Source organism: Gopherus flavomarginatus, chromosome 3, assembly GCF_025201925.1.
Source record: "Gopherus flavomarginatus isolate rGopFla2 chromosome 3, rGopFla2.mat.asm, whole genome shotgun sequence".
In the NCBI taxonomy this organism is placed as follows: Eukaryota; Metazoa; Chordata; order Testudines; family Testudinidae; genus Gopherus; species Gopherus flavomarginatus.
The window spans coordinates 212,814,292-212,836,960 of NC_066619.1; the positions used below are offsets into that span (position 1 = coordinate 212,814,292).

Consider the following 22,669-nt stretch of genomic DNA (forward strand, 5'->3'; position numbering starts at 1 on the left):
GTCTGCAGACAGCTTGAAACAATGAATTTAAAAGCTGTGAGTTCCCCCATTCCCAGTTAATCTTTTTATACAGTTATCTCTATAGACATTTGAAATGTCAAGCTTAACTACTTCACTGTTGATCATTTCAGTGGACTAAATGGGGAAGAGGAAGAGAATAAAGCCTGGAGGGAAGAACAGAGTTGTTGAAGAAAATGAAATGCAGAAGGAATTAAAAAAAAAAAAGACGTAGTAAAGACAAAGAGAAACAAGAGAAATCACAAGAAAGGAAGAGCATAGGTCATAAAGGTGAAGTTAGTATTGTCTGAATCAGTAGAAACATTAAGGTACTGAATAAATAATAACTGAAACTTTAGGTAATACATCACGACCATTTACCTCTAATCTTTGTACAAATCTCCCACTGACATCAGTGGGATTTCACTGTGGATTCCTAAATTTATAACCCAGCCAAGGGAACAATGGATTTTGACCCTCTTCCTCCAATTAATCTGACACTCTGGTTCTAAAACATGTAAAAAAACAAACAATTCCACAGAAGCAAAAAGAATTTAACACTGTTTTACCCTCCTGCCCCCTGCAATGGGCAAGAAAAGAATTTTTAATAGTAATAATATCATAAAAATAAACAGTTATACAAAAATCAAATATTTATTTATGAAGATTAGAAATAATGTACACATTAACTTTAACTTATTGCTAAAATAATTTGACTTTTAAATTTTTCCAACTGAGATTGCTATTACTCAGGGTTTGAAAATCCATCCCTCTCCAATAGAATAAGTGAAAATTCTAAGTTTCATTTGATCTGTAATACTTGACCTGTTGTACACACAGACTAGTAACACTTTCTAGTCATTGTCTCTGGGGGAAAAAAAACAAAACACACCTTATTTTGCCGGTATGGTGCTCCCTCTGACAGAGGAACAGAGTACAGGGAAAATCTAGGTTTATACTGTCCTGGGAGCTCACACAACAAATCATCAGTGTCAAAATGACAACAGTAACATAGTATTTAAGTATTTAACAAAGTTATATTATCCAATTTTCTTTTCCTCTGTGTGGCAGGAGGGGAAAAAAAGAGCAGCCTTAACTTTGGCACAGCTTTAGAGTTAGAGAAGGTAGCAAAATTTGAAGTATTAATGTCTCTGCTAGAAAGATTATGGCAGAAACTCTCCAGTTCCAAATGAATTCCATTACTCCTTTGGAAAAAAAATAACTTTTTCAATGACATGATAAAGATCAGTTTGCCTCAACTTGCAAAAAACTATTAAGATAATTTAGGTGACACTGGTTAAAAAATGACAAATTGAAACTTCAACATGCTACCAGTTTTATTCTAAAAAATATTCATACTTGGGCCACTGATACAATGTAATTATTTAAATACAGTCTAGCTGGTCAACTGAAAATGAAATACAATCTTTAGTAGGGATAAATAGAATTATTTTTAGTGTGTAAGTGAAGAGCTAGAAGCAGGTATTTTCAAAACATGGTAATCCTTTTAACTCCTTACACCTAACAGCCAACAGTTAATATGGCAAGGCCTCTATTACATGATAAATCTATCTTGATTTGAAAAAACACACATCTTCTGAGCCATCCTCTGTATACTTTAGTTGAAATTTTTAAGATAAAGTGTAATTTCTGCAGCAGGTAACTTTAAAAATGAGGAAACATATTAAAGGAAATACATAAACATCTCATCTGAAATATAGGCATGTTTTTCCATCTTTTTCATGCAATCAGCACACTTTTCTTATGTCTCTCACTTTCCTGCTCCTTATTCAGTTATTATTACATTTTCCATCGCAACTTGCAATTCTGCTGTAAGAATCCAGACACCTACATATCACACTTCCTGACTCAGGTTTATTCATCATTATCTGCAGAGAGGGGAAAAAAGACAATTTAGCAGATTCACTAAAACTTAGTAAGATAAATAGTTAAGTAAGCAACCATATACGATAAAAATTCTATTATGAAGTAAGATTGAAATGAACTTGAAAATTTTTAACAGATTTCAAAACAGCACTGAAAGCATTATGCATACAAGCCTGTAAAGCAAAAAACATTACATCTTTACTGGACTAATAAATTTCTTAAGATTCTTGCATTCTATATAGCCTGTTCAACTTAATCACATATAACAAGCTGTTATCACAATGAAATCCTTTCACTACCAAGAAAGGAGAGATTACTCACCCTGTGTAGTAATTGGAGTTCTTCAAGATGTACGTCCATATGGGTATTGCACTTCAAACGTGCACATGCCCTTGCGTCTTTGATCGGAAATTTTCGGTAGTAGTGCCCATTTAGCTAACGCATCTACCCTTCACATTCTTGTGCCCCCACACCAAGGATATAAAGCATTGCGGGGGCAAACAGACCTTAGTTCCTTCTCTATTGCGAAGCTCCACTAGGGATGATCTGAATCAAAGGGGAAGGAGATGGGGTAGTGGAGCACCACTTGGCGGACACAGGTCGAAGAAAAGTCAGTTACTCACCTTTGTAACTGTTGTTCTTCGAGATGTGTTGCTCATATCCATTCCAGTTAGGTGTGTGCGCCGCACGTGCACATCCGTCGGAAAACCTTTACCCTAGCAACTCAGTGGGCCGGCAGGTCGCCCCCTAGAGTGGCGCCGTCATGGCGCTCGATATATACCCTTGCCGGCCCACCCGCTCCTCAGTTCCTTCTTGCCGGCTACTCCGACAGTAGGGAAGGAGGGCGGGTGTGGAATGGATATGAGCAACACATCTCGAAGAACAACAGTTACAAAGGTGAGTAACCGTCTTTTCTTCTTCGAGTGATTGCTCATATCCATTCCAGTTAGGTGAATCCCAAGCCTTACGTAGGCGGTGGGGTCGGAGTGAAATGTGGCAGAATGAAAACTGCTGAGCCAGAGGCTACAGCATCTCTTGACTGTAGAACCAGGGCATACCGCGAAGCAAAGGTATGGACCGAGGACCAATGGATCTGCGCGATAGATCTCGTGGGTAGGTACAAGAGCCAGCAAGGCGGCAGATGAAGCCTGAGCCCTGGTAGAATGCACGGTGATGTGGCTTGGGGAAATATGAGCCAAATCATAACAAGTGTGGATGTACGCCATCACCCAAGATGAGATCCTCTGAGTGGAAAACAAGCAAGCCTTCCCTTTGGTCTGCTACCGTGACAGAGCTGGGGCACCTTACGAAATGGTTCTGTCAGCGCAATATAAATGCGAGCGCTCTACAGACGTCCAGGGAGTGCAATTGTTGCGCCCATTGCGTTGAGCTGTGGGTAACATGAAAGGCCAAAACCACCTTAGGGAGGAAAGCTGGGTGTGGTCGTAACTGCACCTTGTCTTTGTGAAACCTAGCGTACGGCGGAACCACCGTAAGAGCTCTGAGCTCGGAGACTCGTCTGGCTGACGTAACAGCTACGAGGAAAGCTGTCGTCCAAGACAGGTATAGCAGAGGGCCAGTCGCGAACGGCTCGAATGGGGGAGACATAAGTCTGGTTAAAACTAGGTTGAGGTCCCAGGTTGGGGCTGGGCGGCGTACCTGAGGGTGCAAGCGCTCCAAGCCCTTGAGGGACCTCGAACCCATAGAGTGTGAGAACACGGAACGTCCACCTTAGCCTGGCTGGAAGGTAGAGATGGCTGCCAAGTGTACCCTCAGCGATGACACCGCCAGGTCCTGCCACTGAAGGCCAGAGGTAGGCCAAATAGAGGGGATCGAGACCTCAGTAGGAGCAAGATCGAGCATATCGCACCTGTAGAAGAAACGCTTCCACTCGGCCAGGCACGTTGACCAGGTGGAAGGCTTCCTGCCACCCTGGCTCAGTTACGCAGCAGCCACATCGTGAGGCGAAGAGGCTGCAGGTCCGGGTGACGAAGCCTGCCGTGGCCCTGAGTGATGAGGTCTGGGTGGGGTGGCAGGGTAATTGGGTTGGTTATTGACAGGTCGAGCAACGGGGCGTATCAGTGCGACCTGGACCACGCTGGAGTGATCATGATGATGCGCGCTCTGCCCCTGCGGAGTTTGAGCAGGACCTAATGAACCAGCGGGAACAGTGGGAAGGCATAAAGGAGTTGGCCTTTCCACGGCATCAGGAATGCGTCCAAGATCGATCCCGAGGAGAGACCTTGGAAAGAGCAGAATATCTGGCATTTTCTGCTCTCGCTGTGAGCGAACAGGTCTATGTGAGGAAAAATCTCCACTTCTGGAAAACAGAACGCCTCACATGGGGCAGAGTGATCACTCGTAAGACAGGAAAGACCTGCTGAGTCAAAGCGCCAAGGCGTTCCGAACGTCTGGGAGAAAGGACGCCACCAGCTCCATCGAGTGGGCCATGCAAAAGTCCCAGAGATGGATGGCCTCCTGACAAAAGGGGGAGGACCATGTCCCTCCCTGGTTATTTATGAAGCACATGGCCGTTGTGTTGGCTGTAAACACTGAGATACCATGGCCTCGCAGCTGCCGCTGGAACCCCTGGCACGCCAGACGGACTACTCTCATTTTGGGGCATTGATGTGGAATGCCAGCTCCCGAGAAGACCAAAGGCCTTAAGCTCGGAGGTGACCATGAGCACTCGAGCAGAGAGATGACGCGTCCGTCATCAGGGGCAGTGAGGGCTGGGGCGGATGGAACCGCATCCCTGCCCACACCAGGGAGGGAGTTAGCCACCACTCTAGGGAGCCTAAGGTGCTCGAGGGAACGGTGACTACCATGACCATTGGCTCCCTGTCTGGGCAGTACGCCGAGGTGAGCCGGACTTGGAGAGGACGGAGGCGGAGCTTGGCGTGTTTGGTTACAAACTTGTGGGCAGCCATGGACCCAGAAGACTGAGACAAGTGCGAGCCGAGGTCGTTGGGAAAGTCCGCAGACCTCGGATGATGGTTGCCATAGCCTAAAACCGCGGCTGTGGTAAGTAGGCTCCGGCTAGGTCGGAGACCAGGATAGCCCCTAGGGAGTCCAACCTCTGCGTGGGAACCAGAGTGGATTGCTCTATAGTAATCATCAGGCCTAGACCTGTGAATAAGACCGTGATGATGCCCACGTGCTGAGTGGTTTGTGTCTCGGAGTCTCCTCGGATAAGCGAATCGTCCAGATATGGAAAAACGCATATCCGACATCAGCGAAGGTAGGCGGCGACTATGGCCATACACTTGGACAATACCCGTGGGGCTGTAGAAAGGCCAAACAGCAGGACCGTAAACCAGAAGTACTGACGGTTGGCTAGAAAGCGGAGGTATCTCCTGTGCGGAGGGAAGATGGCGATGTGAAAGTACGCGTCCTTCATATCAAGGGCGGCATAGCAGTCCCCAGGAGGCAAGGATGGGATAATGGTTCCCAGGAATACCATGCGGAACTTCAACCTTATCCTAAACTGGTTGAGTCTGCGCAGCACTAGGAAGGTCTGAGACCTCCGTTCGAGTGGGGGACTAGGGCATAACAGGAGTAAAACCCCTTGCCCCTTTCGTCCGTCGGCGTCTGCACCTCTTGTACGAGGAATTGCTCGTGAGAGGGGTCCCTGAAGGGGGACAGGGTTGGAACAAATTAGAGGTGGTACCCATGCTCCACCGTGCACAGGACCCAGCGATCTGAAATTAACTGGGGCCACGCCAGGAGAAAGCGGGATTGGGATCCCGGCCTGTGACTGGTACACCGCCCTCAGGCGCACCTTGGAAGGTTCGTCTTTGGTCCCAGTGGTAATTGCGAGGGACCTTGACCTTGGCTCTTTAGGGGTCCTGACGTTTGTCTGCGACCACCTTGGCCTCGCTGTTTGCCAAAGTCCTGTTTCTGGCTAGGCACAGAGTATGGCGGCTGGGGACAGAAAAGCCTGCGTTTGGTCGCTGGCATATGCATGCTGAGAGAGCGCATTAGGACCCTGTTGTCCATCAGGCTTCGCAGCCTGGGGCTGTCTTTGCCGCGAAGAGGCCTTTACCAACAAAGGTTAAGTCCTGAATGGCATACTGCATTTCCGGCCGGAGGTTTGAAACCTGAAGCCATGAGATGCACCTCATGGCAACACCCAAGGCCAGAGTCCTGGCTGCTGAGTCTGCTGCGTCTAACGAGGCCTGGAGGGACGCTCTGGGTACCTTTTTCCCCGTCCTCCAAGATGGCAGCGAACTCTTGGCAGGAGTTTTGAAGGAGAAACTCCATAAACTAAACTACCGTCACCCAGGTGCTATAATTATAGCAGCTAAGCAAGGCTTGTTGCTTTGCCACCCAGAGCTGCAGGGCCTCTGCAGAGTACACCTGGCGGCCAAGTAGGTTCATTCGCCGAGCCTCCTTCGATTTTGGGGCTGGCGCCTGCTGGCCATGCCATTCCCTCTCCTTAACGGACTGAACGACTAGTGAGCAGAGAGGACGACGGACAGACGAGTAGTCGTACCCCTTAGAGGGCACCATACCGGGTCCTCTACCTCCGGGACCTCCTCCACCTCAGGTTGTCGGAGGGCGTATCAGAATCGTGGTCCTGAGCATAAGATCTGCGCACGTGGGATGACACGGATGCGTGTCTGGATGGCCATGGAAGTACTAAAAAAGGCATGGGCAGAGTCTCTGACTCTATCGGACCTTGCGCAACCCGGCACCGGGAACCGGTACCGGGAGGCGTAGCGGTACCTGGAACGAGATCCAGACCTGCAACCAGAACGGTGCCAGGAGGTCGACCGAGATCTCGAGGCTCGAGGTCGGGTGAGGCTACGGGAGTTACAGTACCTGTCGCGGTGCCGGGAGTTGGAACGGTGCCGATAGTAGTGGGTCGGCGAACGGGATACCGACCGGTGCGGCGAGTGCGACCAGTACCGAGGAGGAAAACAGCACCAGGACTGCAAGTGGTGTCGGGTGTGCCGACGGGACCTGGAGCGTCTGCGGGACCGTGATCATGAACGGTGCCGCTCTGCTGTGCCGACAGAGGACGGTCATATGAAGGGAGGCTTGGCAAGAGACTGTATTACCCACACCGGCGGTGCCGGGGTCAGGTAGCATCGACTCTGTCATGGCAATGAGATCCCTCGCCGTTGGTAATGTCTCCGGCGTGGAGGCAACAGCAGGCTCAACCACAGTGCATACTGGGGAGCCGTGAGGCACCGGATTCGACGGCCCTCGTGGGACCAGGATCGACGGTACCAAGGTCGTCAGAGCCTCGGTAGGTGTCGGTGCCGGGCAATCCGACTTAGACGAGCTCTCTGGCTGCGGTGCAGTTGGCACGGAAGCAGCAGGAGCAGTAAGCTCAACCACGGCGCGTGCCGGGGAGCTGTCAGGCACCGGATTCGATGGCCCTTGTGGGACCGGGATCGATGGTGCCGACGTTGTCGGTGCCTCAGCAGGTGTCTGTGCCGGGTGATCCGACTTAGACGAGCTCTCTGGCTGCGGTGCAGTTGGCACGGAAGCAGCAGGAGCAGTAAGCTCAACCACAGCGCGTGCCGGGGAGCCGTCAGGCACCGGATTCGACAGCCCTTGTGGGACTGGAATCGACAGTGCTGACGTCGTCGGTGCCTCAGCAGGTGTCGGTGCTGGGCGATCCGACTTAGACGAGCTCTCTGGCTGTGATGCAGGTGGCACGGAAGCAGCAAGAGCAGGAGGCTCAACCACGGCGCGTGCCAGGGAGCTGTCAGGCACTTGCAGCAGGAGTCATAGGCTTTCTCGACCTCGGAGGGAGGGAGCGGTGCCGAGTCGACTTCGATGCCGGCGACGGCCGGCGCCGAAAGGCCTTGGCAGTACCGGCGGGGTCCGGTGCCGAGGAGGCGCTTCTGCCAGCCGCTTGATCATCGCTCGGTACCAAAGGTGGAGGAGTAAGTGAAAGTCCCGCTTCTTTTTGTTCTCGGCTTAAAAGCCTTGCAAATGGGGCACTTAGCTGTCAAGTGTGATTCCCCGAGGCACTTCAAACAGGAGTCGTGTGGATCTCCCGTCGGCATCGGCTTCTGGCAGACCGAGCCCATTTTAAAACCCGGTGAGCCGAGCATGGGCTCTGGCACCGGGTGCGGGGAAGGGGCTACTTCCTGAACCCCGCTAACTATTACTAAACTAACTATGTTAGCAAAGAAAAAACGCATAACTATACAAATATATATATAAAAGGATTATAACTGCATAACTATATACACGAGAACTACGAGTAGCTAGGGAAGTGGAGGTCAGCTAAGCCGCGCTCCACTGTTCCAAAGACCGACACGGGCGGTAAGAAGGAACTGAGGAGCGGGTGGGCCGGCAGGGGTATATATCGAGCGCCATGAAGGCGCCACTCTAGGGGGCGACCTGCCGGCCCACTGAGTTGCTAGGGTAAAAGTTTTCCGACGAATGTGCACGCGCAGCGCACACACCTAACTGGAATGGATATGAGCAATCACTCGAAGAAGAACTTTAGTTATTGCACAAGGTAAGTAATCACTCCTTCTTCTATTACATCCCTATGGGTGCTCCACTTCAGGGACTTCAGTACAGTACAACTGCATTGCCTCCTGCAGCATCTGATCTAGCAGCATTAACCAAAACCATAATGCTTGGAGAAAGTAGGTGCACATGTCCAGGTTTCAGCAACTGGAACATATTTGAGAAGCTACGGATGTAGACTGTCATCTTGTAGAATGAGCTATCACTCTAGGGGAAGTTGATCATCAGCCAACTCATGCCAGGTAATATAATATAACCAGAGATCTATCTTGAGAGCCTCTGCATGGAGACTGGGGATCACTGAAATCTGCTTGCAATTGACATAAAAAGCCTAGGAGATTTTTCTAAAAAAAGTGTCTGGTTCTATCCAAGTAAAACGCTAACAGTCTCCTCACATTTAGGGTATGGAAAGAAGTTTCTTATCTAGTTTGATGTGGCTTGGGAAAGTAATTGGAAGGTGAATGGTCTCATTAATATGAAATTCAGAAGAAACCTTAGATAAATTTTTTTTGGATGGATTCAAAGTAACACCTTTTTGTCGCGAACACTGTGAATAGAGGGTCTTCCATTAGATCCCCCAGTTCCCTGACCCTAAGGGCAGAGGTGATGGCCACCAAGAACGCTGTCTTCACAGGTAGATGTAAGAAGGAGCACGTAGCTAGTAACTCAAAAGGATGTTTCATGAGGCAATTAAGAACAAGGATCTCTAGTTGGCATTCTGAGACAACAGATGGGTAAGAGGCAAGTTGGATGAGATAAGGATACCAAACCTGTCTTGACCAAGGTGGAGCAATCAAAATGATTACCATGCGGTCTTGCTTGATCTTGTTGAAAACTTTTAGAAGCAATGGTGGAGGTGGATGTGCATAAAAAGAGGGCTCCCTGTTCATGAAATGAGACTGCCATCTCCTAGAGATTAAGGCTCAAAACCTGCCCTGGAACAGAATTTGTTGCACTTTGTATTGGCTGCTTGGGCAAAAAGATAGACCTCTGGGAATCCCCAGGCTAAGAACAGTCTGTTGAGGACTAATTGTCTAGCTCCCATTTGTAATTTATGGAGTAATGTCTGCAGAGGTCATCTCTCATGGTGTTTTTATACCGGGCAGTTCGGCTGAGATGACTATATTATTGGCTATGCACCAATTCCAGAGTTTTATCACTTTGGTGCAGAGAGAGCGGAATGTGTGTCTACCTGACAATAGATATAATACATTCAGGCCATGCTGTCTGTCATTATCTTGACTGAATTGGTTCTGATTAGAAGGAGAAAATGAAAACGATATTTCTAGCCACTCTCAACTCCAGAAAGTTGACGCGGAAGAGCTGTTCTTGCAGTGATCATCTGCCTTGAATTGCGTGGGGTCCCAGCTATATCCCCTATCTCAAGGAAAAATTCATCTGATGTTATGACGACAATAGAGTGATTTTGGATAAATGTGGTTCTGGCATGATATTCACAGGGTCTTCCCATCAGTTGAGTGACTGCAGAATCCACTGGGTAACAGATACAAGCTTGTCCAGACTGTGCTTGTTCAGTCTGTAGACCATCCAAAGCCATCACTGGAGACACCGAAGATGTAACCTGGCATGCTGAAATACAAGCTGCTATGTGCCCCAGCAGTTGAAGACGGTTTATTACTGACAATTGGGGAATGCACTGAATTCTTGAGATGAGATTCTTGAGGGTGAGAAATCTGTTGGAAGGGAGACAAGCCCTGACTGCCAGCACATCCTGAAAACCTTTTGTAACATTTAGACACTGAAGCGGTATCAAAATTGACTTCTTGAGATTGACCTGGAGGCCTAGGCTGCAGAATTGGGATTTTATCACCTGTAGCGCTAATAATGCTTTCCGATAAGGTCTGCCCTGAACAACTAATTGCCTGGATAAGAGAAGATGATTATGCCTCCATGATGAAGGTGTATGGCTGACTGCTATAACCTTTGAGAATATCCTTGGAGCCAAGGAGAGGCCAAAAAGGAGCACCTGGTACAGGTAATGGTCATGGTTGAACAGGAATAGAAGAAACCTCTTGTAAGAAGGTTGGAATGCCACATGAAATTCATAAACCAACCTCCAGAATCTAGAGAGGAAATTATGCCTGCACATTATTTGTTCAGACGTCTGAGGTCTAGCATTGGCCTTCATCCTTTGTTCTTTTTGGAAACCAGAATGTACTTCGAGTAGAATCCCTTTCCCTTGTGCTACACAGGAACCGGTTTTATGGCTCCTAAACACAGAAGAGAGGCAATCTCTTGTGTCAGCAACTGATCATGAGATAGGTAGCTGAAAAGGGATGGGGTGGTGGGCAAGGGACTGAAATGAAATGGTGCAACCAGATGTTATGGTTTCCAACATCTATTTGTCCGATGTTACACTCTCTCATGCAGCTTAAAATTGAGAAAGACGGTATCCAAAAGGGGGGAATGACTGTAGGACGGAATAGCAGTAAGACCTGTCAACTAATCGGTTGAGACTCCAGTCTAAGCTATCAAAACCGGTGCTTAGAAGCTGTGAATGGTGGGACGAAGTAGCTGAGGCAAAAGCTGGCTTCTTTGAATATCTAGGTCTCTTGGTTAGTAACTCAGGTGGCCTATGGAAGTTAGAAAAATGGTGGAGAAGAAACCTCTGAAATCTTGAGATGTGCTAAACCTTTTGTTCACAGGTGTATAGATCCCGAGGGATTTGAGCATGGTTCTTAACATGAGAGTGAAGAAAGTCAGTGGTAGACTTAGCAAATAGTTTGCTGGTTGTCAAAAGGAAGGTCTTCAACAGTACTCTGAACCTCACCAGGGAAACCCAACAGCTGCCACCAAAATTCTCATCGCATCACAGTCATGGTGGTTATGAACTGTGCTGCAGCATAGGCAGCATCTAAGGAGGCATGTCTGTAATTATATTTTTGCCAAAGTTGACCTTCCTGATGCTCAGCCGGAAAGTGTTGAATAAGAGAATTAAACTTGTAAATAATTATATTTTGACATAAGCACCTAGTGGTTCGCAACTTGAAACTGTAATATGGCTGAGGAGTAGGACTTACAACCAAAGAGGTCAAGTCCCTTGTGGTCTTTGGAGTAAAGGGCAGACTTAGAATTGTATTGCCTACCTTACCTTATCCATTGATGGCCTCCACTACAAAAGGTATGGGGCAGAATATAAAAACTCAGAATCCTTGACTAGGACATAGTACATTTTAGCTGCATATTTACAAGTAGGTGGTGTGGTAAGTGGAGTCTGCCAGATAATCTTAGCAGGCTCTGGCAAAGTTCATTGACAGGGGTGGCTATCCACATACAGACTGAGCTGTGCAAAATGTCCAGGAATTTATGGATAGAATTCTGGACCTCCTCCAATGGAATTTGAAGAATTTTGGCAATATGTTTCATCAGCTCCTGAAACATCCTGAAGTCATCTGCCATGGAAGATAGTGAAGGCATGATGGCTTCATCAGGCAATGACAACAAAATATTAACAACAGGTGTCACCTCTTTGTCAGCCCTTACCTCCTGCTCCTCAAAAATCTCCCCTCCCCTATTTGGGAAGGTGAGAGAGGAAGTTGAGAAGAATGACATTGTGTATTCTCCCTTTGGCAGTGAGTAGTTGCTGACCTAAACTGGAAGAGGTAAATAGCCACAGGATCCCAACAAGGCCACTGAGGGAGGGGCCAAAGGGCACAGCGTCATAACTCAGAGGGTGGGAGCTGAGGTCTTGTTTCTTCCACAGAGTTGGTACATGTGGGCAAATTATGCCTCCTAGAATATACAGGAGAACGCTTTACTAAAATTTGAGAGTCAGAGTCCTCCTCAACATATTCAGGGGGAGGTGAGAACAGGTGGGTGGGCGGATGTGGAGTGTGAGTGTTTGTGTGTGAGAAAGAGAGAGAGAATTGTTTGCCCTGGATGACTGAAGCTGGTGAGTAAAATGGCCTCCAAGACAGATGTGGAGTTGGTGACTCAGCAGATTGTTGTACTGCAAGATGACTGGTACGATTAAGTAACAGAGATTCTGGCTTAGTGGAGACATGGGCATTTTTAGCATATCTAAACTCTTTTGGCACCAGTGGCATATAGATAAGAATCAGATGATGAAGGCCACCTTCGGTACCGATGGTACAAAACCCAGATGCCTGATCTGACCCAGATCTTTCTCATACTCCATTGGTACCAATGAAGAAGTACAGGATGATGGTATAGGTATCAAAGGGATAACAGTCTGATAACACAAATCTCTTTCAGGCAGAACCTCTAGTAGCCTGGGTTTGGCTATTTATTATATTTCTTCTTTATCTCCCTCATTTCTGCTCTGATCCATATATGCTCCAGAGCTAAATAACCAACTTTACCTGTAGGAGCATATCTGTGATTAGCTACAAAAGGAATGTGCATAGTATTAATAAAAAATGTTCAATGTGAGAAATCTGATAAATTTCCTGTAAGGATTATTCTTTTTCCCCAATATCCTTTGTGAATTTCTGATCGTTTTTAATCCAAGTAATTAATGTAATAATGAGTTTAGAACTGTTTGTTTTAGAAAAAATATTACTCATGTCAGCGACTATTACAAATGAGATTATCCAGGCAGGAGAATATAATACAAAGATAGTATGCAACTGCAGTAAAGTGTTAAGAACATTACCTTCTTGATAGGCTCCATCTGCCATCACTAAATGAAGAATCTTGGCATACAGATGTTTATATTCATTTCCCAGAATATTCTGAACTATTGTTGAACAAATATCAATAGTCTCGTCTTCATCTTCATGTATTGCCTATAAGAGTAGACAATGCAAGCGGTTCAATTTAAAATTTGAAGTGATCATAAAGTGAAAATTTACAAATTTATAAAAAGAATTGTGGATTAACACAAAACATTAATCTTTTAGGTCACAGAATGAAATTTTCTGTATTAGCATTAATATGCTGAACAGAATACAAAAAATTAGAATGTTCATAAATTCTAGTCATATAACACTATACAGCAATAAGCAACTCAAGGTAGATTGATCTGTTTTTCATTTAGAGCACTCAACAAACCTTTATTTTATCATAAACTTCAATGAATTTATCAAAGCCTATTTCCTGCTCCAGATTATATCTCAACTCTTCCAAATGGCTGAAGACACTGTCATATGCTTCACATTCACTGGCAATATCCCCATCACTGTTGTCTAGGAAAAGAAAATATAAGAGGAGAAAATTCAAAGTTTAATCCCACTTCAGTTCTGAATATATTGCTTCCATGTACCTGAACTTTTGAAGTCCACCCAGACCTCTGAATCAAATTGAAGGCAGTTCACCTCAAGAGTGTGCCACATGCTACCACACATTCACAACAGCACTGAGACACTAACGAAAAGCAGTAATAGACTCTTTCTCCTTCGAATGATCTGAAGAAACTGTAAGGTAAGAAGGTGCATGAATGTGGCTCTGTGGAACCAATACAGTTCGGGTGTCCCTGGTACTGGAACGTTATGTAGCTGTCTTCTCCATACACCCCATGCTGTAGATTAACCAGCAGTAACGTTTCACAATAATTCAATGATACAGCTGTCCCAAAACAGACATCTGACTTAATCCTGGCACTGACACAGAATTGCTGGGTAAAATTCCACGTAACCATTCCACAAGTCTCAAAGATGGGTCTAAAACACCACGGCAGGTTGCAAAAGCTACTAAATGAGTCCTTAATCTGGCATCTAATATTCCATCTGCAGATAAAGATTTGATATAAAGAATGATCTGTTTGGATTCCTTCTGTGCTAAGGTATGTCCTTCTCGAACCACAATAAATCTAGGTAACTTCTGGGAAGACCCAGTCATAATTTACGTAACTCCCAAGTTCTCACTTCATGTCCTGATTTGGTAGCAAAACTAGCCCACATGTGCCCTAGTGTGTAGGGAAGAAAAACAGATGGACTTTGCACATAGTCATATTTTTAAACTTGTTAGCTGGTCATGGTCAACACATGTGGGAGCGAAGAGTGAACCACAACTAGATAAAATATTTTTTTAAAGTATTATTTGCCAGGCCTGCACAATATAGAAATTATTTTAAATCCTGTTAGCCAACACATTTTAAAAAACACAACTTATTTGTTGAGTCAAGACATGACCTAAGAGAATTAGCATATGAGAGATGGCGTTCACTCGTGCTTAATAGCTAAAGCCTTAAGGAATTTCTTTACATTAAGGACACCCAGATAATACCTCATCTATGGAAAACCACATGCTATCTGGTCAGAAACCAACAATTCAGAGACCTTTCAACAGGAGTAGGAAACAGGAACAGCAAATGTGTCTTCAGTTTCTCTATTGCTCTGTACATGTTAAGCAGCATTTTTATATACAGTAGAACCTCAGAGTTATGAACACGTCAGGAATGAAGGTTGTTCGTAACTCTGAACAAAATTTTATGGTTGTTTTCAAAAGTTTACAACTGAACATTGACTTCATACAGCTTTGAAACTTTATTATACAGAAGAAAAATGCTGCTTCCAACCATCTTAAATTAAATGAAACAAGCACAGGATCAGTTTCCTTCTCTTTTTTCAGTAGTTTATGTTTAACACAGTACTATACTACTATACTGTATTTGCTTCTCTTTTTTTTTCGTCTCTGCTGCTGCCTGATCGCATACTTCCAGTTCCAAATGAGGTCAGTCCTAGGACCAATCCTATTCAATTTATTCATAAATGATCTGGAGAAAGGGGTAAACAGTGAGGTGGCAAAATTTAGAGATGATATTAAACTGCTCAAGATAGTTAAGACCAAAGCAGACTGTGAAGAACTTGAAAAAGATCTCACAAAACTAAGTGTTTGGGCAACAAAATGGCAAATGAAATTTAAGGTGGATAAATGTAAAGTAATGCACATTGGAAAAAATAATCCCAACTATACATATAATATGATGGGGGCTAATTTAGCTACGAGTCAGGAAAAAGATCTTGGAGTCATCATGGATACTTCTCTGAAGATGTCCACGCAGAGTGCAGAGGCGGACAAAAGAGCAATCAGGATGTTAGGAATCATTAAAAAGGGGATAGAGAATAAGACTGAGAATATATTATTGCCCTTATATAAATCAATGGTACACCCACATCTCAAATACTGTGTACAGATGTGGTCTCCTGACCTCAAAAGAGATATACTGGCACTAGAAAAGGTTCAGAGAAGGGCAACTAAAATGATTAGGGGTTTGGAGAGGGTCCCATATGAGGAAAGATTAAAGAGGCTAGGCCTCTTCAGCTTGGAAAAGAGGAGACTAAGGGGAGATATGATAGAGATATATAAAATCATGAGTGATGTGGAGAAAGTGGATAAGGAAAAGTTATTTACTTATTCCCATAATACAAGAACTAGGGGTCACCAAATGAAATTAATAGGCAGCAGATTTAAAACAAATAAAAGGAAGTTCTTCTTCACCCAGTGCACAGTCAACTTGTGGAACTCCTTACCTGAGCAGGTTGCGAAGACTAAGAGTATAACAGCGTTTAAAAGAGAACTGGATAAATTCATGGTCGTTAAGTCCATAAATGGCTATTAGCCAGGATGGGTAAGGAATGGTGTCCCTAGCCTCTGTTTGTCAGAGGATAGAGATGAATGGCAGGAGAGAGATCACTTGATCATTGCCTGTTAGGTTCACGCCCTCTGGGGCACCTGGCATTGGCCACCGTCGGTAGACAGATATTGGGCTAGATGGCCCTTTGGTCTGACGCGGTACGGCTGTTCTTATGTTCTTACGACCAGTCAGTTCGTAACTCTGGTGTTCGTAACACTGAGGTTCTACTCTAACAGCTTAATAAAATGCACCCATCCACTGATTTAGGGAGAACATATATCATCTTTATCATTAAGGGATGATTTTCAAAGGTGGGTACCTAACTGTCCTAAGTCTCCCCGTAAAACAACATGCACGCAACCCTTGGGTTCACTTCTGACAACAGCTCAGAGATCTGTACAACATGGTACATGGACTTCAAGAGGAGATTTGTGTTTCCAATTTAATGTACTGAGCATTTTTTTAAATTGCCAATAGAAACCCAGAAGTAGTCATAAAGCTTACATTGACAAATTTTGCAAAATAGGTAGTGTAGTCTAGTAGTTAAAACCCAGAAATCTCAACTTCCAGTTCCAAATTTTAAATGGCCAGTTCTACCACTAAAGCTCTCCATGACTGTGGTAAAAATTACAGTCTTGACCAAATTACAAGCTTAATCCAGTATTGCCAACCTAATGTGTTAAAAAAACTTAAGCTTATCTTCAAATCGTGACATCTTTAAAGCACTATTATAGGTTTTTATTTTTGACCTCTGGATTTTGAGCATGCAGGAGTTGTGTTTTCAAGCTTTTCTCTGTACCATAAGGTCTAAAAAACTTTTTAAAAATTATAAATGAAAGCTAAGATTCTAATGAAATAATGCCCCAGCTCCTGGAGTCATATTAAGACGACATCAATAGTGAAAGACTTGTGATAAAATTTCAAGAGTGAGCAACACTTTTAATTACCTGTAAAATGGGGATATCTATAGAGACTAGTGGGAACTAGGAGGAGAAAAGTAGTAGTAGTTTGAGAGGCTCATTTAATTTCTAGAAAGGCCTTTGAGATATCTCATAAAAAGGTACCATTATAAATCCAAGTACTATACTACAAGTACATCACATCTTTGGTTTGTTGAGACGTACCCTACGTCAACCCAAGAATGACAGAGATATCTATACAACCTCATTTCTTGAATACTGTTATTCTTTTACACTTAGATAAATTATACTGTATTCCCACACAATGTAGAACTCATTAAAATTTATTCATTTATTCTAACCACTTTCTAAATTTTCATGTTTGCCTTTTTTAAGCAGTACTAAACTATTCTGCTTTTAACCAGAATTTTAGAACTTGACTTTAGCACAGCATTTTATGCTGCTAACATCACATTCTAAAAGCAGCAAGGTAATGGGATTTTCTGAAACTAACTAAATCATATTTTTAGTTCCACTGCATTAATAGATATTTCTAGTAATGGCAAGGTTGAAAAATTTCATATCTCTTGTATGCATTATCCTTACGCAGCTTCTCATTTACTCTAGTCACACCAGCTAATATTCCCTGTTCACATTTATGTGACACAATCATGCACAGTAGATGGAAAAAGATTATGTGAGCAGTACGTGTCTTGGACCTTTCCTGAAGTTAACCGTTCTAGATAACAAAGTTACTTCATACTTATTTGTAATCATTGTCCACTGAAGACTAAACATTTCCCTTCAACACTGGTTATAGTCTATGACCCTAAATAAAATCTAATAATAATATGATTTTTCCAAGTTTTGCAATAAAATGAAGCTTAATTCTGTATAATGTCTTTTATACAGACTGTATGCTAAAGCCCTTCATAGAATTGTTAGTGATATAAATACAGAATTCAGTAACATCAGTAAGAGAAATTACAAGTAACAACGTTTATACCTGACTGCCATTCTTCATTAAGTACACTTTCACTGCTGGGGTTGTTGCCATCCTCATCATCCTGCTCTGTACCATTTGTTATGCGTGCTGCAGTATCTGCCTTTAAGGTAGACAACTCCTCTTCACTCAACTCCTCACTAGGCTGCTCCCTAAGTAACTGTTCCATTGAGGCCTGAAGCGCCCGCAAGTCTGTATCTGCCTCACCAAATGTACTGAGAGAAGAGAAATATATACAAATAATATATAAAGGTAACACCATCCAGACGGTTCTTGAAGTTCTCCTAAATCTGAACCAAAATGTTTAGGCATGTTCTTGCAAAGAGAGCAATATTTCCCCTCCTTATCTTAGGTAGAAAGGTCATTCAAAACGTTATACTTGTGTGGCAGTTAAACTATGACACTGGCAAATTATACGTTACCATTTTTTCTTAAAGAACACATCTTGTACAGTGACCCCTTCCCCATCTGCGCACCCAGAACCCGTGCCCCAAGCTCCCTCCACATCAGGAGCCCCCCACACCCAGAAACTCCTTGCACCCCTTCTGTATCAGGAGCCCCCCACACCCAGAAACTCCTTGCACCCCTTCTGCATCAGAAGCCCCCTGCACTAAGAACCTCCCTACCAAGCCCCCCAAATCCTCACCCCATGAGCCTCAGCCCCTGCATCAGGAGCTCCCCATACCCAGACTCCCTGCAGAGCTATACCTCCAGCTCCCCATCCCCCCTACACACTGAGCCCTAACCACCTTCATCTGGACTCCCCAGCAGAGTCCTATCCTCCCTCCACCCAGACCCCGCACCAAGTTGCCCACACCCAGATTGTGCCACACAGAACCCTGGTACTCTTGAGGGAATTCTGCACCAAAAAAATTAAACAATTTAAAATTCTACATATTTTAATTGTCAAAACAACAATATAATCATACCATTTTCAATTATTTTGGTAATTTATTTCAAATACTTGTCAGCAAATAATTGAAAATGGCGTGATTACATTGTGTTATTTCTGACAAATTCAATATGCAGAATTATAAAATATTGTGGCAGAATTTTCATTTTTTGGTGCAGAATTCCCTCAGGAGTATTGCTGGGGAACAGTCAACATGGCTTTTGTAAAGGGAAATCATGCCTCATCAACCTGTTAGAATTCTTTGATGGGGTCAAAAACATGTGGACAAGGGTAATTCAGTGGCTACCGGGTACTTGGACTTTGAGAAAGTCCTTGACAAGGTCCCTCACCAAAGGCTCATAAGCAAAGTAGGTAGTCATAGGATAAGAAAGAAGGTCATCTCATGGATCAGTAACTGGTTACGAGACAGGAAACAGTAGGAATAAATGGTCAGTTTTCATAGAGGAGAGAGGTGAACAGTGGGGTTCCCCTCCAGGATCTGACAGGGACCAGTGCTGTTAAGCATATTCAGAAATGATCTGGAAAAGGGGGTAAACACGTGGCAAAGTTTGCAGATGATACTAAATCACTTAACTGTCTTAAGTCCAAAGCAGACTGTGAAGAATTACAAAGGAATCTCACAAAACTGGGTGACAAGATAAGAAAATAGCAGATGTGCAAATTAATGCACTCTGGAAAAAATAATTCCAGCTATACATACAAAGCGATGGGGTCTAAATTAACTCCACTCAAGAAAAAGATCTTGGAATCATTGTGGATAGTTCTCTGAAAACATCTGCTCAGTGTGCAGCAGGAGTGACAAAAAGCTAACAAGTTTAGGAACCATTAGGAAATGAATACATACTAAAACAGAAAATATGCCATATTCAGTGGTATACGCACACCTTGAATATGGCATGCAGTTTTGGTCACCCGCACTCAAAAAAAAAGATATGTTAGAACTGGGAAAAGTACAGAGAAGAGGAGGAAAAAAGATTAGGGTTATGGAACAGCTTCCATATAAGGAGAGATTAAAAAGACAAACTGTTCAACTTGGAAAACACGACTGGGGGGGTCTATTATGGAGGTGTATAAAATCATGACATGATATTGAGAAAGTGAATAAGGAAGTGTTATTTATCCCTTCATACAACACAAAAATCAGGGTTCACTCAATGAAATTAATAGGCAGCAAATTTAAAAGAAACAAAAGTAATTATTTCTTTACACAAAACACACAGTCAACCTGTGGGACTCGTTGCCTGGAGATGTTGTAAAAGACCAAACGTATTACTGGGTTAAAAAAAAGAATGAGAATTTCATGGGAGGTAAGTCCATCAATGGCTATTAGATAAGATGGTCAGGGACAACTCCATGTTGTGTGTGTCCCTAAGCTTCTGACTACTAGAAACTGGGACTGGCAACAGGATAGATCACTTGACTGCACTGTTCCATTCATTCCCTCTGGAGCATCTAGCATTGGGCTAGATGGACCATTAGTCTGATGCAGAAAGGCCATTCTTATGCAACAGAGAAGGTAGAGAGACAAGGTAGCAATGCAAAGAGAAGGCATGAAAAGTAGAAGCAATGGGGAATGATAATCTTTTCAGCAGCATTCTGGATGCATATGCATGGGGCAAGATTGCATTTGTCAAGATCACAGTAAACAACGTTGCAGTAATCAAAACACAACATGAGGAGAAACCTAGATGAGATTTTTGGCTCTGTAGGTGGAGAAGAAAGGCTGCATCTTAAACACGTTATGCAGAAAGAATCAACAAGATTTAGGGTATGGCTGCATTTGGAATTTCAAAGCGCTGCCCCGGCAGCGCTTTGAAGTGTGAGTGTAGTCGGAGCGGCAGCGCTGGGAGAAAGCTCTCCCAGCGTTGCATGTAAACCACATCCCTTACGGGTATAGCGTGCAGCGCTGGGAGCCGCGCTCCCACTGCTGCCGCCCTGATTACACTGACGCTTTACAGCGCTGTATCTTGCAGCGCTCAGGGGAGTATTTTTTCACACCCCTGAGCGCGAAAGTTGCAGCGCTGTAAAGTGTGAGTGTAGCCATGGCCTTAGACATAACGTGAGCAGCTCTGCAAAGAGATCCATATCAAAGATGACACCTAGGTTATCGAACTGAGTGATAGACAGGTGGCTGGCGTTGTCCACAGTGATCAAGAAAGGAAGTCGCAAGTAGAATTGCAATGGGAGGGCTGGGAGGAGAAGAGATTAAAAATTCTGTTTCAGCCATGTTCTGTTTGAGCTGACAACTAGATATCCACTAGGAGAGGACAAAGAGACAGGCAAAGATTACAGTTTGGACAGAAGGCGACAGGTCTAGAACAGAGAGGTAGATCCATGAATCTTCCGCATAGAAATGGTAGTTTAATTTGTGTCTGCAGATAAGATTACCCAGAGATAAGGTATAGAGGGAGAAGAGGAGACGACCGAAAGAGCTGTACAGGCGATCCTTCAAAGGACACGCTAAAGGAACAATTAGAGAGGTAGGAGAAAAACAAGGAGAGGATAGAGCCATGGATATCAATGGAAGACAAGATTTCAAAAAGAGCATGGTCAATTATGACATGGCAACCACCTCTGACAAAGAGAACAAGGATGGAGTATTGAGCTCTGAACTTCAACTAGAAAGGAGTCATTAGCGTCAACAAGAGTTTGGTTTTAGTGGCATGCAAGGGGCCTGAAGAGCATCTAGGAATGAACTAGAGGAGATGAATTCCAGACAACAATTGCTGACAGTGCATTCAATGAGCTTAGAGATGAAAGGAAAAAAGAAGATGGAGTGGTAGTTGGAGAGGCAAGAGGTGTTAAGGGTAGGGTTTTGGTTTAAGATGGGAGAGAGTAAAACATACCTGTTTTGTATGCAGTGTTGTTGTAGCCATGTTAGTCCCAGGATATCAGAGATACAAGGTGTGTGAGGTTATATCTTTTATTGGATCAATTTCTGACAAGGTTTTGAGCTACAGAGAGCTCTTCCCCATGTCTGGGAAAGGTATTTAGCTGACACACTCTGGGTAAAAGGTTGAACAGATCGTTTAGCATAAGTACTTAGCACAAATTTTAAGGGACCATTCAAGGACCACTTCACCTTGAATGGTCCCTTAGAGTATGTGCTAACTACTTATGCTAAACTACCTGTTCCACCTGGTACTTAGGTGTGACACTCTAAGTACCTTTTCCAGACATGAGGAAGAGCTCTGTGTAGCTCAAAACCTTCTCTCTTTCACGAACAGAAGTTGGTCCATTAAAAGAGATAAAATACAAGTATAGGTGGATGAGGATAACAGTTATTTTCTAGTGGATTTCAGTTAAGTGAAGAGGTTTTTATTATCTCTCTATATTTTTTGCAGTAGTTGATAAATGTTTTATGCTTACATGTCTTCAGAATCAGAATGCCCTTCTTTGACATGCTCATCTTCCATATCCTCTATTTCAAGGTTGTCTTGATGTTGTACATCTGCTACAATGGGAACATCAACTAGTGTTCTGTATAACTTGGAAAGATCTGGGAGTGAACACGTTCTTAACATCTGAAAAGGTCATAAAAAACTTCAGATTAGGATATGCAATAAAACAAGAAACAACTGGAAATTAAAGATCAAATCAAAGTAGGAATACCTATTTTGATGCTCTATTTAAAATATTACATAAAAAACTCTACACAGTTAGTAAACTAAGCATGGAACATATGAGACTGCATGTTTTGCCTTTCCACTAAATTGGGAAAATTTCCTTTTACTTTAAGTGTTGAGAAGGTCTGAGAAACTCAGAACACATGTAAACTGATTTATATTCTTTTTATATAAGAGACTATTCATTCTCTCGCTATCTTTTTAAAAAATAAGAACTTTACTGGAGGTAAAAAACTATATCATTTGCCCAACGTAATTATACATATATTAGGTCGAGTACAGACATTT

General features: G+C 43.8%; 1 protein-coding gene across 1 annotated transcript in view; it reads right to left on the reverse strand.

The window, feature by feature from the left end:
• Window positions 1–251: 251 nt before the first annotated feature.
• Window positions 252–22,669, reverse strand: part of NEK1 (NIMA related kinase 1) — a 127,098-nt gene continuing 104,680 nt past the window's right edge. The window contains exons 33-37 of the mRNA XM_050946174.1: window positions 22,125–22,279; window positions 17,846–18,057; window positions 13,417–13,550; window positions 13,019–13,151; window positions 252–1,886 (exon numbers count right to left, since the gene is read on the reverse strand). Coding sequence (XP_050802131.1) covers window positions 1,873–1,886; window positions 13,019–13,151; window positions 13,417–13,550; window positions 17,846–18,057; window positions 22,125–22,279 — 648 coding nt within the window. The 3' untranslated portion in view covers window positions 252–1,872. The remainder of the gene's footprint in view (window positions 1,887–13,018; window positions 13,152–13,416; window positions 13,551–17,845; window positions 18,058–22,124; window positions 22,280–22,669) is intronic.